The sequence below is a fragment of the Paroedura picta genome, chromosome 14 (assembly GCF_049243985.1).
Source record: "Paroedura picta isolate Pp20150507F chromosome 14, Ppicta_v3.0, whole genome shotgun sequence".
Classification (NCBI taxonomy): Eukaryota; Metazoa; Chordata; class Lepidosauria; order Squamata; family Gekkonidae; genus Paroedura; species Paroedura picta.
The window spans coordinates 5,860,917-5,875,934 of NC_135382.1; the positions used below are offsets into that span (position 1 = coordinate 5,860,917).

The 15,018-nt window shown below is 43.6% G+C and overlaps 1 protein-coding gene across 1 annotated transcript in view; it reads left to right on the forward strand.

Annotated features, from left to right (window-relative positions):
- LOC143823950 (3-oxo-5-alpha-steroid 4-dehydrogenase 1-like) overlaps positions 1-15,018 on the forward strand; it is a 61,181-nt gene that overhangs the window by 23,083 nt on the left and 23,080 nt on the right. The window contains exons 5-7 of the mRNA XM_077310727.1: positions 1,925-2,048; positions 3,842-3,888; positions 5,003-5,123. Coding sequence (XP_077166842.1) covers positions 1,925-2,048; positions 3,842-3,888; positions 5,003-5,123 — 292 coding nt within the window. The remainder of the gene's footprint in view (positions 1-1,924; positions 2,049-3,841; positions 3,889-5,002; positions 5,124-15,018) is intronic.

A 15,018-nucleotide genomic window follows, 5' to 3' on the forward strand; every position in this document is an offset into this window, starting at 1 on the left:
AGGAAGTCTTGGGTTTAAATTTAGCCTCTGTGAACTCAGTAAGTAGCCTTAGGCAAATAGTTCTCTCTGGACCCATCCCCCAGTCTCGGCTGTGGAGATGACAATTCTGATCTTCTTTAGTTAACAATATATCTTTTAAGCATAGTGAATACTTAGGTGCTACGTAAATGTTAAGTAGAGACGACTTGACTCTGACAAATGTGTATAATACAAGTATGCCTGTCATGAAAATGTGATACATAGCAGCTTTCTGTACAGGGTACACTTGTTGACTAACTTGGGTCATGTAAGGTGTGAAGAACAAGCTTGGGAGACTGGAATTCTGTCACTTTTGAGGGATTCACTTGAGGAGATACCTGCCATTTTGCCTTCAAAAGTAGTTGCTCCAATAAATCTATTTGTTGTTAAGATGCTACAGAATTATTTTCCTTCATCCCTAAATTCTGAGTGATCTATTTTTTTAAAATCCTTTCCAGACTTTAGGGGTTAAGTAAAGTAGCTATCCCCAACCTGTGGGCTACGGACTAATTGGAGGTGGGCCGCGTAGGATGCCTTCTCTCCCCCCCCCCCCCCCGGCCCTTTACAACACACTTCGGATGTCATTGTCTCCCATCACTCCCAGATGGGACTATCTCGTTGCAGAGAAACAAGCTCAGGGTTCCCATTGATTTGTCATTGTCATGAGTTAAAATTTCCATGAAAATAAAATGTTCCTTATGTTCATCGTAGAGCCTCTTGTGGCGCAGGATGGTAAGGCAGCAGACATGCAGTCTGAAAGCTCTGCCCATGAGGCTGGGAGTTCAATCTCTGCAGCCGGCTCAAGGTTGACTCAGCCTTCCATCCTTCCGAGGTCGGTAAAATGAGTACCCAGCTTGCTGGGGGGTAAAACGGTAATGACTGGGGAAGGCACTGGCAAACCACCCTGTACTGAGCCATGAAAATGCTAGAGGGCATCACCCCAAGGGTCAGACATGACCCGGTGCTTGCACAGTGGATACCTTTTCCTTTACCTTTATGTTCATTGTTTTGGCGTGTCTGTATCTTATTTTGAAGGGATGTTTAAACATTACCATAGCGATCAGAGAGCGTTAGGGCAGTGGTTGAGAGTAGAGGAGTAAACTACCCCCCCTCAGTAAATTTGTCAAGCGTTGAGTGGTCCCCGGTGATAAAAAGGTTGGGGAACACTGAAGTAAAGCATGTTTCATTGGAACCAGAGAACCACAAACATAGTTCTGCTGATAGAGTAGCATTTCCTCTCATTTTATGCAACCTTCTGTACCACCCAAATGTAGTTTCTGAGGGTCAAAGGATGTTTAAAAATATGGGCCCCAATTTTAGTGGAAAATCTACAAAAATCACAAATTTATTCCTCTGCAGTGGTTGTTCAAGTGTACCTTCTGCCCCAGTGTTTTGCAGATGGCAAAAAGTCCCATTCCAATCCTTTACATCTTCACGACAGTACCACTGTGAAGAATCTTGTGACCATAGAGAGTGAGTGGCTGCTGGTAGAGCAGTGTACTGGAAGGCAATTTCATGTTTTCATACATTTTCTGTTTTTGCAACTTTTTTTTGTGTGTAAGTGAAGTGGGTACTAGAAAGTCATACAAGAATTGATATAGATGATATTCATAAGTGTCAGGCATACAAAGATAGGTCAGGCAAGCCGGATGGGAATCTGTCATCCTGTGGCAAGACCCACAAGAGAAATATTGGCTTCTGTCACTGTGAAATTATTTGCAATCCTGTTCTTCTTCCACAAGTCAGATGTTTGAAGACGGAAACTTTGCTGCAGTCTAGTGACTTGAGGGTTGGCCTTCATGGGAAGAACAGATTCATGTTGAAGTTATATCTGTCTATAAAATATGCGATAAAATCTTTCAATAGGCTTTCACATGATGCTGACCTTTGTATTTGCCTACAACAGGCTCCATGAAGAAATAATGGACTTTTATGAGTTTATGTCCCCATGTCCTGAAGAAGAAGTTATGAGAAGAGAGGTAGTGCAAAGAATAGAAACTATTATCAAAGACCTCTGGCCTACGGCTGATGTGAGTACATCTTTCATTGGATTTTTTATTAAATCAAGTTCATACTTTGTTCTCTATAGGCACTCCCCACTCCAGTGATGTGATTATATACCTCCTTCCATGCCAGCTGGCCTAGACCACAATGCAGAGTGTTGTAAAGAATCCCCCCATCCAAATCCAAACGATTACATAAATTGATGACTTCCATAAAAATGTATTGCCAGTGATTTATGTAAGGTGACCAGATTGTCCCACTTTTGAAGGGACCTCTGGGGGTACCTGGCAAATTTACAAGTTTACATTGAAATTAAATATCTTTAAACAGCCCCATGGCGCAGAGCGCCACGGACTGAATAAAGCAGTAAGGGCACTGTGGGAGGAGTTAGGGCGGGCCCTGTCCGGGATAAAAACTCGGAGGGGCCAATCAGAAGCCGCAAAGCGGCTCCTGATTGGCCCCTCCAAGTGTCCATCCCGCCCGAAGCAGGCAATGGGGAGCCGCGTGAAGCGCGGCTCCCCATTGCCTGCTTCACCCGCACAGCCACAGGTGAGCGGTCAGCCGCGCCGCCTTCTCCCGGCCGCTCCACCGGCCGGGAGAAGGCTTGGGAGAGCCTCGGGGGGCGGGTGGGCCTGGCCGACTTCTCTCAGCTGGCGGAGCAGCTTCGCGGCATCTACGACGCCGCGAGGCCGCTCCACCAGCCGGGAGAAGGCTTCGGAGAGCCTTCGGAGAGCTGCGGCCGAGGAGGCCCCGCCGCCGCCCGCCGCTCCGCCTCAGGCCGCCGAAGCTCCAGGACTCCTGCCACTCGCCAGCGGCTCGCAAGCCGCTCCAGGTAGTCCCCCACCCCCCATACCCACTCTCACTGCTAGCGCCCATTGCATTTCAAAGGGCAATGGGCTTTTTTACTAGTATATATATATTACAATACTATTTTTGCGTTCTATGCATTCTATGAAACCTTTTGTTGCTCCATATAGACCAACTTTTTAATCAAGAACCCCCCCGGACAATGGTGTCCCGCTTTACCAATGTTAAAATCTGGTCACCTTAATTTATAGGGCAGATTTAAGTTCCTTAAAATGTTATTTGCAGCATTAGTAGCAGAGCAGGGATTCTCAGCCATAGCAGGCCATCTTTTTCACCTAGGCTAAGGAAATGCAGCATTGTGCTGTCTTCCTCCATTCTGGGCACAAAATGAAGGAGGCTAAAGAGAGGACAACAGAGTTAGATTCCACTTGGGTTTCCTGATGGTGAAGGTACTTTGTGTGATTTGTGGTTCCACAGCAGTTTGCCAGAGGAAGAAGGAGGGTGAAAAGTTTGCATTTGAGTGCACTCTTCTAATCTTAAATAGGGAAAATATGGCAGGTTCTTCTCACTTGTGTTGATTCCCTTCTCTTGCCTGACTTGCTTTAACCATGTTGTGATACCTGAATCAAGCAAACTGCTTAGCATTAGCCAAGCTTTGCTTTAAACCGTAGTTTTCAGATTCAGCCCAACCCATGGCTTTTTGATCGTAATTTGTCCAATGTGGGCATATTGACAATCAGAAAAGCAGCTGGGAAAGATCATGTTGGTGGTGTTAGGAGTACCATGCTATGGCTTGGTGATTGGGCTGTGAGTGTTCTCACTTTAGCCAGAGTGTTCTTGAGTGGAAGGCATTGTTTATTAAAGGAAGACAAAAGCTAATTTAGTTCAACTTATTAGAAGTCAGCAAATGTCTTTTATTAATTTTCTGTAGCTTCAAAATGATGCGAGTGTCTTTGGGATATTTTTTAGTTCATAAGCTCAATAACATACTGATTTTGCACCTCTCTTCCAGGTTCAGATATTTGGGAGTTTTAGTACAGGGCTTTATTTGCCAACTAGGTAAGTACTGAGATTTTGGCTAACACTCCTTTTTTCCCTCCAGAAAGTATTAGTAGTGCTTTGTAATAAGAGATAATGCCAGCATTTCTTACTAATTCTTTAAACCTGATATTAAAAAAAATTAAGCTGAGTTATACGGGGCACTGAATCTTCAACCTTAACATGTAAATCAGAAACGCTCAGATTTACCATGTAAAAAAATACTTTATATAATGAGGGGTATGTTTTTATGCACCAAAAATGAGAACACTTAGTTGCCAACAACTTTTCTTTATCAATGATAAGTGTGTCTGTCATAGTACTACAGTATTGCTAGAAATTCTAACATAGCTACAAGTTACACAGCTGTGTGCACACTCAGCAGGAAATTTGCTATTAATTCGTATGGCCCAAAGGTTATGTATGTTTATAACTTCAGAAAGTAAGGTAATAGATTACCACTAGACCTATTGAAAAAAAATGACTTAGACCTGTAGTCCATTTGGGGGGATGAAAGGGCACTTCTGTGGGTGGGAGAAGGCAATCCCTGCTGATTCATGTCTTTGCTTCAACTTCTATGGTATACAGGGTGTACTGCCCTCCAGAAACAAAATATTGGGGGCTCAGAGACCTGCTATGGGAGGGAAAGATGAGACTCCCTCTCCTTCAGTTCCCCTTCACTACCGATAGTGAAGAATCCTACAAAGCTCAAGCTTTGTAGGATCCAAGCCAGTAGTTTGATTCCAGTGATTTCCTTCTACTACTGGGGATTCATGTGCCCTATGAATCCTGTTATGATCTCTCCTCCAGTGGAAATGAACTACTGGATCCCACCCTGTGTGCCATATTTTCCAAGCAATAGCTAAGCAAATTACTGTGGGTTAAGATAATGACGTACAAGGGGTTGGACTAGATGGACCTAGAGGTCCCTTCCAATACTGTGATTCTGTGTCTATGTAGCTTGTTGTCCTCTGCATGTTAAATTGTAGGAGCCTTTCATTTGTAACAATTGGAAGGAATAGCTAACAAAATTGACTGGATTTAACTCTTCCAGCTAGCAATTGTGTAAAAATTTATTATGTTCAAGGCCTAAGGGTTTTTAAATTAAATTGTGTATGTTTTTAATTATCCATAGTGATATTGATTTAGTGGTTTTTGGAAAATGGGAGAGCCCCCCTCTACAGCTTCTGGAACAAGCACTAAGGAAACACAATGTGGCTGAGCCATATTCAATTAAAGTTCTTGACAAAGCTACAGTAAGTAGAAAAGAACTGTGTTTGCTTTAAAGTAATAGCTCGGGAAAGGAATGGTATATAGCATGAACAGTTCTTATAATGCAGCTGTTCTTTTGAGCTCAGTCATCCTTTTGTTTTGGTAAAATTACTTGGCTGTAACAGTTCATATTGTTGAATCTCACTAATGTTGGAAGGATGAGGGGTCCAAGGTCTGACTTGTTTTATTTCAGTTTGTAACAGATAATGCTAAAAATCTTTTGAACATGCAGGTTACTTTAGCTTTAAAGGAGCCTTTCTCAACTTTTTTACCGTTGAGAAACCCCTGAAACATTCTTCAGGCTTCAAGAAACCCCAGCGTCTGTATTTCTCAATGTTCCCCTAACCTTTGGTGGGGAGAAGTGACATTGGGACAATAGAAAGAAAAGGGAAATATCTGATCAATCCCATAATATTTAACTGAAATTATTTGAACTAAGCATCAGCTTTTTAGTTCTAGAATCATAGAATAATAGAGTTGTAAGGGACCTCCTGGGTCATCTAGTCCAACCCCCTGCACTATGCAGGACAATCACAACCCTATCACTCATCCACTGTAACCTGCCACCCCTTGAACCTTCACAGAATCAGCCTAGATCTTTTCCTCACACATGAATAGTTATGTTTGTGAGAGTGGCTGTGGCTCAATGGTAGAGCATCTGCTTGGCATACAGAAGATCCTAGGTTCAATCCTTGATATGTCGTTAAAAGATTTGGCAGCAGGTGATATGGAAGACCTCTGGCATGGCCAGTCTCAAGTACACAATACTGATAGGTCTGATTCAGTATAAGGCAGTTTAAAGAATCTTACAGTAACACTGAGCAGATGTCTACCCCAATAATGAAATCTTTTTTAAGCTCAAGCTAGAGGCTTTTAATACATTGTCAGTAACTGTTCTTTGTTTTTTAATAAATGAATTTTTTTATTCCACCCCTAAGCCCAAAGGGTCTCAGGGAAGTACATAACAGTTTGTTTGGTTTTTTTTTAATGTAGAAACAAGGAACAAATTTCCTCAGCTCATATACAACAATAGAACAATAAAATATTGATGGAGAAATGGAGCAAAATTACATAAAATACAAAAACAACCCCCTACCAAAAATATAGCTTAAAAAGATGCATTTTCATCTGAAGCTAGTAAATCACAAGGTTCCTCACCAAGCAGCCGAGGGGGTGGTCTCCACAACTGGGGTGCCATGACCCAGAATGCCTTATTTCTTGCTGAGATATGCCTCACATCTGTTAAGGATGCAAATGGCTGTTAAAGCAGGATCTGTGACAGGCAGAAGACTGTCCTTCAGGTATCCTGGCTTTGAGATGTTTAAGTTCACGGCTGCTTCCCCACTTGGACATTCTGTCCTCTTCTGACTCCTCCAATGACAAGGAGAACCCAGAAGGATATGTTTTTGGTTTGTTCATTACTGCAAGTGAGCTCTGTTAAAGTTCTACAAGAAAGCAGAAAACAATCCTGTATTAGGCAAATACAAATAAATTTATACTAGGAACTGTCATGCCACATAATATGTTACAGTTTTAAAACATTCCCCAAACTGCACCTAACATGATGGTAATGATACATTTGATGTCTCACACAAAATACTTGGGTGCTACAAAAGTAGATGAGATATAGCATCCAAATAATAAAAGTTCAAAGACAGAGTTCTGGCCCAAGTTACTGTCCATGTGATTTACTGCATCTGCATGAGATCCTGCCTGGAGCCCTTCTGTTGCAGCCTCTCATTGCATGATTTAACCGAGAGGCAGAGAGGACCCAGTGCTCCTAGGATGGACCCTGCTACTTCCTACATCCCTGGAGGGCCTGGTCCCACAGGCGTCTGGCCTTGCTATTTGGTGTAGATAGCCAGTTTGGTGTAGTGGTTAGGAGTGCAGACTTCTAATCTGGCATGCCAGGTTCGATTCTGCACTCCCTCACATGCAACCACCTGGTTGACCTTGGGCTCGCCACGGCACTGATAAAACTGTTCTGACCAAGCAGTGATATCAGTGCTCTCTCAGTCGTCGTCATCTTCTTCTTCGTCTTCTTCTTCTTGTAGTAGTAGTAGTAGTAGTAGTAGTCAAAAGAATTGAGAAATGTTGTGGTATATGATTCTGTGCTGCCCTAGCCGAGCACACGCAGGGTTAGTGCAAGGGCAAGCACGGTTACCGAGTCAAGCAAGTTCAAAGCGCATACCAGAGAGTAGTCAAAAGTCCAGTCCGGGTCTTATCAGGAATTGTTAGCTGACGAAGTCCAAAGGAGAACCGAAAGAGTTGTCGTTTATCTTTACCAAGGTCAAGCCGGGAATCAGTCAAACAGAGCTTCACCCGCCAAAGTGTCGGGGAGCAAGAAACCAGTCAAGGCAACGGGTGGATATGTGCAGAAGGTTGCAGCCACACTGGGAAGCACTTCGGCTGTGCTTAAGAACAAGCTGAGCTGTTACACCAAGTGGCTGCACCTGGAACTCAGTCTTCCTCCGATGAATGAGCCCCACCTGAGCCCAACCTAGCCTGTTGCTGTAGTCTATCTTCTCATGGACGGCCACTCAGACTCTCTCCCGGAACCGTTTGCCAGATGTTTGGAAGCAGTGACGGAATGATTTGAACAGAGTAGCCTGAAACGCAACCCCTCCTAGACGAAGGTCCTGTGGTTGGGAGGTAGGGTGCGGGAGCAGGAAGCACCTGGCAGGGACACATTTGATGCCTCACTGACCATGGAGGCACTGGTCAAGAAAGTAGCCAGCCAGGCATTTTCCCATCTTCTCCAGGCTCTGCTACTAGCGCCCCTCCAAACACTTGACCACAGTGATCCATGTGACAGTCACTTCCAGAATAGATTTCTATAACTCGCTCTAGAATATTATAGAATATTATAATTTTCAGCACCCCAATTCATTCATCATATATCCAACTTGTCAAAATAAGATTCAACACTGTTACATTTTCAGTTATAAAAGTTATCTAAAATATGTTAGCTTCAGGTGTTTCAGTTAAGTCAAATGAAAAGACTATATGGTAGAATTCTTTGCAGTGTAAATTATGCTTTTGCCACCAGATGTCACTCTAACCCCAGTCTGAGCTTAAAAGTGAAAATAAAAATCTCTTAGAAAAAATACACTAAAAATCAAGAAGAATATACCAGAGTCTGAAAGTAGGAAAAAACAAGCTTTGGGAGTAGTAAATTAGTCCAAGAACATGCCCTTAGAGCTGTAAATTAATCCAGAAGCAAAGGTCAAGTTTTATTCCAGTACCCAGCTTGCTGGGGGGTAAACGGTAATGACTGGGGAAGGGAATGGCAAACCACCCTGTATTGAGTCTAACAAGAAAATGCTAGAGAGCATCACCCCAAGGGTCAGACTTGACTCAGTGCTTGCACCTGGGATACCTTTACCTAAGACTGCCAGAGAAACTTCTCAGAATTCCAGGTCGCCTTTCAGTGACATCTTGAAGCAGAAGTAATGAAGGCTCTCGTCATGGCATCCTGAATCTCACGAGAGCTATATATCTTGTCACTGATCTCCAGAACATAAACAGCAGATTGAAACGGGCCCCTTCTTCAGAAATGCTTTGGCTTTGATGAAAGTCTATCCCAGCCTGGAATGAAGTCTATCCCAGCTTCAGCTTGCACTGAAAAAGACCATAAAAGAAGAAAAGGAGGGGGGAAGAAGCCCAAGTCATGGCACGTTGAACATAGCGGTGACCAAAGGAAGAAAACCTTTGGGGATCTTTGAGAGTTAGGATAATTAGGCATCAAGGTCAAATCCAGTCCTTATATCACAAATCAGGGTTTTTTTTCTCCTTATTTTTTATAAGATATATCGCAGCTCAAAAAGAGTATAAGAAGTTCAGAAAGATGGTGGCAGGAGTTCTTGTGTCCCAATGCGCAGGGAGCTTAAGGTCCAGGTAAAAAAACCTCCCCAATTATCAGAATTGGCCCCAGGAGCTTCTACAAGTTTCCTGGGTAGAAAGTGGGAGAAGTTAACATGCCTGACCCCCTTCTGCCAACTGCAGCCACAAATCGAATCCTGCCTGGCTCCAGAGTGCACTAAATGTGGACTCTTCAGGGCTCCGTCATGCCCTGCCTCCTTTTTTTTTTTTGTAATGATTTTTTTTATTTTCATAAAGATAGAAATATAAGATGCAACACGAGTTATTGATACAAAAAGCAGTAAATAAAATATAACCATCATTTGAAAATATACGACCCCACATTGACTCCACAGTGATATAAACTTTTGCCCAAAACTCTAAAAGCCATGAGTCTAAGAGCCATCCACATTTCCACTACATTTAAAAAAAAAAGGCCTGTTTAGATATACAAAAGAAAAGTTGTTATTAATCAACTTATTTGAGAGATCGTAGACCTCACGTTAACTGCTTGATACAATCTAAGAGCTATCCTGGCAGATATTTCTAGGTTTAAGTTAGATGCTTAACATTAAACATTTCTTATAGAACAGTATAAGTTTTGGCCCTGTATCAATACCCTGATGAAGGGAGAGGAAAGTAGGGCTTTGCCTTAAAGATGTACAAAGAAAAAAAAATTACAAAAGGATTTCATAGTTTCTCCTTATCCTTAATACAGATACATCTACAAACCATTTATACTTGACCCATTCTAAGAGCCATCCTGACAGGTATAAGTTGAGAGCTTTGCATTTTCTACAGATCAATATGAGCTTTGGCCCTATAACAATACACCAATAAAAAAAAAATAAGGGGGGAAAGCCCCATTTTATATTTCCAACACTAACGATTATATTACCTATATGCCTACTAAGGAAAAGAAACAAGAGAGAAAAAAGGCACTGCTTCCCCTTTTTCATAAAAATAGCAATGTAGGATACAGTATATGTTGTTAATACAGAGAATAATAAGATTTCCAGGTTTAGATTAAATGCTTAGAACAATATAAGCTTTCAGTCTTCTATAGCTTCTTATCCTTAATTCTTATACATCTACAAAACAATTTATACTTGACCCATTCTAAGAGCCATCCTGACAGGTATATTTTCAGATTTAAGTTGAAAGCTTAACATTAAACATTTTCTACAGGTCAGTGTAGTCTTTGGTCCTAGAACAATACACTAATAGAAGAAAGAAAAAATAAGGGGGGAGAACCCCATTTTATATTTCCAACACTAATGATTATATTACCTATATGCCTACAAAGGAAAAGAAACAAGAAACAAGAGAGAAAGAGACACTGCTTCCCCTTTTTCATAAAAATAGAAATATAGAATACAGTATAACATTAAACATAAAACAATATGAGCTTTCGGTCTTCTTAAGGGGGTCTCATCTCGAGGCTTGCTACATCTTGTCGTTCCCGTAGACTTATATTCTGTCCCATTGGCCTTTGGCGTAGAAAGTGCAGTTGTACTCTTTCCCGCAGAATATGCATCGATAAATCTTGAGGCCGTTGCACCTCCTGGACTCCAGTATCAATACAATTTTTTCCCCAAAGAGCTCCTTTAAATCGGTTACTTTCACTGCAGATCCATATTTCTTTTGATTGATTTTTGTACACTGTTGCTTTGAGATGGCTGTATGTCTTTTTAATAAGGGTGTCCTTATCTGGGCTGCAGAACTCCAGCATCCCATTTTCCGTCTCCAGAATTTCAGATTTCTCTTCTACTGTTGGTTTTCCACCTTGTTTAGAGCTGTCATCAGCCACTGTTATTGATCCATCATTCCTGTTAAAGACTTCTTCCTTGGCATCTTGGATCTCCTTGAAGATATGAATTTCAGATTTCTCTTCTGCTGTTGGTTTTCCACCTTGTTTAGAGCTGTCATCAGCCACTGGTATTGATCCATCATTCCTATTGGAGACTTCTTCCTTGCCATCTTGGATCTCCTTGGAGATACTTTTGACCAATCCATCTATAAATACTTTGTAATCTTGGGTTTGTATCTCTATTAGATGAGCCAATCTTTTTAACATAGACATGTTTTGACTTAAAAAAAAAAACCCGGCCTCAAACAATTTTACAAGTGGCCAGTAGAGGTCCTCTGTTTTATCCTCTGGCATGTGACGTATTGAAGTCAGTTAAGGCTGGTATTCTCGTGCTGGCACAGAGTTCTCGTGGGATCTTCCCATTCACAGCTCTTATCTCTTATTTCCGAAAACCAAAACAATTACAATAAGAGCTTTTGCCAATTAATTCGAGTTGATTTGAGTCCTTCCTCTGCTTAGTTAGGAAAATTAGCCTGCCTCATAACGAGGTGGCTTCGGGCAGAGCAGAGTAAGAGGAGGGGGGAAACAAAGGGCTTTGATGCAGGAAGAGAGACGGAGAAAAGAAAACGAGAGATACTTGCAGTAAATGATGTTTTGGAACTCAGCCGATGTCCTCCCCTCAGTTCAAAACGTTCATTTGTGGTAAATCATCGTGTAGGGTTGAAGCAGATACTTTAAGATTAAAGAAAGAAAAGAAAGTCCGAGATAGAAAATGGCAGTCGTCCCCTGGACCTGGAACGCTGACAGCCTATAATCCGGGGAGATATACTCCCTAAAGGATTGGAGACGGCCCCAAGAACTTCCTGGGTAGAAAGGTGAGGTGGGGTTTGCGTACCCCTCCTCTTTTCTGCCAATTGCTTGCGCAATTGACCCCTGTCAGGCTTCAGAGATAGCAAAGCAGATGCCCTGCCACCCTCTCAGGACGACATCTTTAGCCACACCCCCCGTCATGCCCTGCCTCCTGATCTTTGCTTATACTGAAGAATGTTCAGGGCTCTACAGTTCAAGGAAATTGAGGAGAGAGGAAATTGAGTCCACTCCCAATATTGGCCCTAGTACAGCATTCGAGCCCTCACCTTGTGAAACACTAGTACCTGTGAAACACTGAGTGAGGACTAAGTAGAGAACTTAACTGGGTGGAAATTGTTATTTCAATCAATCAAATGATTATTGGCATAATCATCATCATAATAATAAAACATTTATACAAAAGACAAGGTGGTTCAGATCCCAGGTCACTTGGAGAAAATCCCATGAAGGAATTTTGCAACACCTTCAGTTATTTGAGGGTTATGATCCAATAAGAGAAAGTGCACTATTGTTGCAGGGCTGTGAGTCTTGCTTGCCCCCACAAGAGGAAATATGTACCATTCTCTTAGATGGTTATGTTGCTCACAAAAGAGGAGAACATGTTCCACTGACTCAGGTTTCTTTGCAGGACATGGGCAGAGTCTGTCGGTATATTGAATTTTAGCGTACCAACTTTTAGTCACTGCTGTTGGTAGGAGGTTCAGCCTTGCTAGCATAAAAAATCGCTTCAAGGAAGGTGATTTTAAAGATGCAGAGTACTCCGTGATCCTTCTTGCGGGGAGATAGATTTCAAAAAAGATGGGAGAGCATGTTCTACGTGCTCCAGCGATAGTATTTTGATAGTCAATATCCAGGATTCGTTGACTGATGATATTGTAAGCTTGGTTCTCTTCAAAGTTTTCTAATAGCTCAGTAGATAGGCCTATAGACTTTAGTTTGTTTGTTGTTAATCTTCACGAACCAGGGTGATATCAACTTATCAGACAGCATAAGCTAGACTTGGACTTGGGCTCTAAAGTTCAGGCGGAGCCAGTATTTAAAGGTATGTGGGAGGGGATTATCTCCCAGATAATCAATCTATCTCTCACAATGGGAAAATTCCCGGAGGGTTTGAAAGAGGCTGTGGTACTGCTGAAAAAAACATCTCTAGATCCGCGAGAGCCTAATAACTATCAACCCGTCTCGCACTTAGCGTTTCTGGGGAAGATGGTAGAAAGGGCTGTCGCTAACCAACTAACAGAATACCTGGAAGAAGTTTCGGTCCTAGACCCGTCCCAGTCAGGTTTCCGGCCTGGCCATGGGATAGAGACAACGCTAGTCGCCCAGACAGACGACCTCTATTGCCAGTTGGACCGAGGTGGGTTGGCACTGCTGATATTACTAGACCTGTCAGCAGCGTTCAACACAGTCGATCATGAGCTTCTAGCTCGCCGCCTCATCAATGCCAGAATATGAGGGACAGCCCTTCAGTGGCTGATCTCCTTCCTCCTGGATCGTGTACAGAGGGTTGCAATAGGAGAGAGAACATCAGACCGCCAACAACTTACTTGCGGAGTCCCACAAGGAGCGGTACTCTCTCCTATCCTATTCAACATCTTCATGCGCCCTCTCACACAATTGGTACGGGGATTTGGGCTGGGTTGTCATCAATATGCAGATGACAACCAGCTCTTCCTCCTGATGGACGGCTGCCCTGACTCCCCCAGAAGCATTAGCCAGTTGCCTGGAAGCAGTGACGAAATGGCTTAAGCAGAGTTGTCTGAAGCTCAATCCTTCAAAGACGGAGGTCCTGTGGCTGGGTAAGTAGGGGCCATGTAAGGAAGCGCGCCTGCCCACCCTGAATGGCATAGAGCAGTGGTCCCCAACCTTTTTATCACTGGGGACTGGTCAACGCTTGACAATTTTACTGAGGCCCGGGGGGGGGGTAGTCTTTTGCCGAGGGACGTCTCTGCTGCCTGAACCCCTGCTCCACTTGCTTTCTTGCCGGTGCCCCTGATTTCCCACCGCCCGCTGGGGGGTGCTGCCAGCAGTAGCTGCGCAGTGCCACGGCAAGGGGGAGCCCCAGCCATGGCGGCCATGGGAGAGCACCAAAGGTGAGCCGGCGGCAGAGTGGCAGAGTGGCAGGGCAGCCCCTGAGGCAGCAGCTGGGGAGGAAGATGAGGAGGAGCCACGGCCCGGTACCAACTGATCCCTGGACCGGTCCCGGTCCCCGGACCGGGGGTTGGGGACCACTGGCGTAGAGCTCACTATGGCTCACTCCGCCAGGAACCTGGGTGTGATTCTGGACGCTTCCCTCACAATGGAAGCCCAGGTCACAAAGGTAGCACGGCTGGCATTTTACCATCTCCGCAAAACCAAGCTACTAGCGCCCTACCTGACCCCGGAACACCTAGCCACAGTGATCCATGCGACGGTCACCTCTAGACTGGACTTCTGTAACTCGCTCTATGCAAGCCTGCCCTTAGCCTTGACCCGGAAACTACAGCAACACTGTGGAGGTGCCACATCCACCCCATTCTCCACCAACTGCAGTGGTTGCCAGTTGAATTCCAGATCAGACTAAAGGTCTTGGTAATTACCTTCAAGGCCATATGCAGTCAGGTCCCACTGAAGGACCGCCTCCCTGCTTATGCTCCCAAAAGAGCCCTACGCTCCTCCTCCAACCACCGGCTAATGGTCCCTGGCCCAAAAGAAGTCCGCCTTGCCTGTACCAGGGTCAGAACATTCTCTGTTGTGGCCCCCACCTGGTGAAATGAGCTCTCAGAAGAGATCAGGGCCCTAACGGAGCTTAAACAGTTGCGCAGGGCCTGCAAAAGGGAGCTCTTCCGTCAGGCATTTGGTTGAGACCAGGCACAACCAACAGCAAATGAAGGGCCCCTGTTCCTCTCCCTCTCAGAACTCCACCAGAGTGCTCTGGACCAGTTTGTACTGTTTGTTGTATCATTGTTTACACTGTTTATTATTACAACTACCTGTTATTAATATTGTATGGATATTCATGTGTTATTGATTGTTTTATGTATCATTCATAAGTTCTATGTTAACCTCCCTGAGCCCCCAGGGAGGGCAGTATATAAATCAAATAAACAAACAAACAAACAAACAAATAAATAAATGGTTTGAAAGATCTTAATAGCACCAGGGAAGTTTTGACTTCCCTTAGTAAAATAGAATCTCACTATTGCATTTGCCTCGAAATTTTTGCAGGTTGATATTTGGTTCCAATGTAGGGCCCATTTCAGAGAATGGTGAAAATGGACACCTAAATATTTAAAGGGGTGCACTTGTTCGATGGAATGTTCATTTATTTTCCACTTGGTGAGATTCCTGGATTTGGA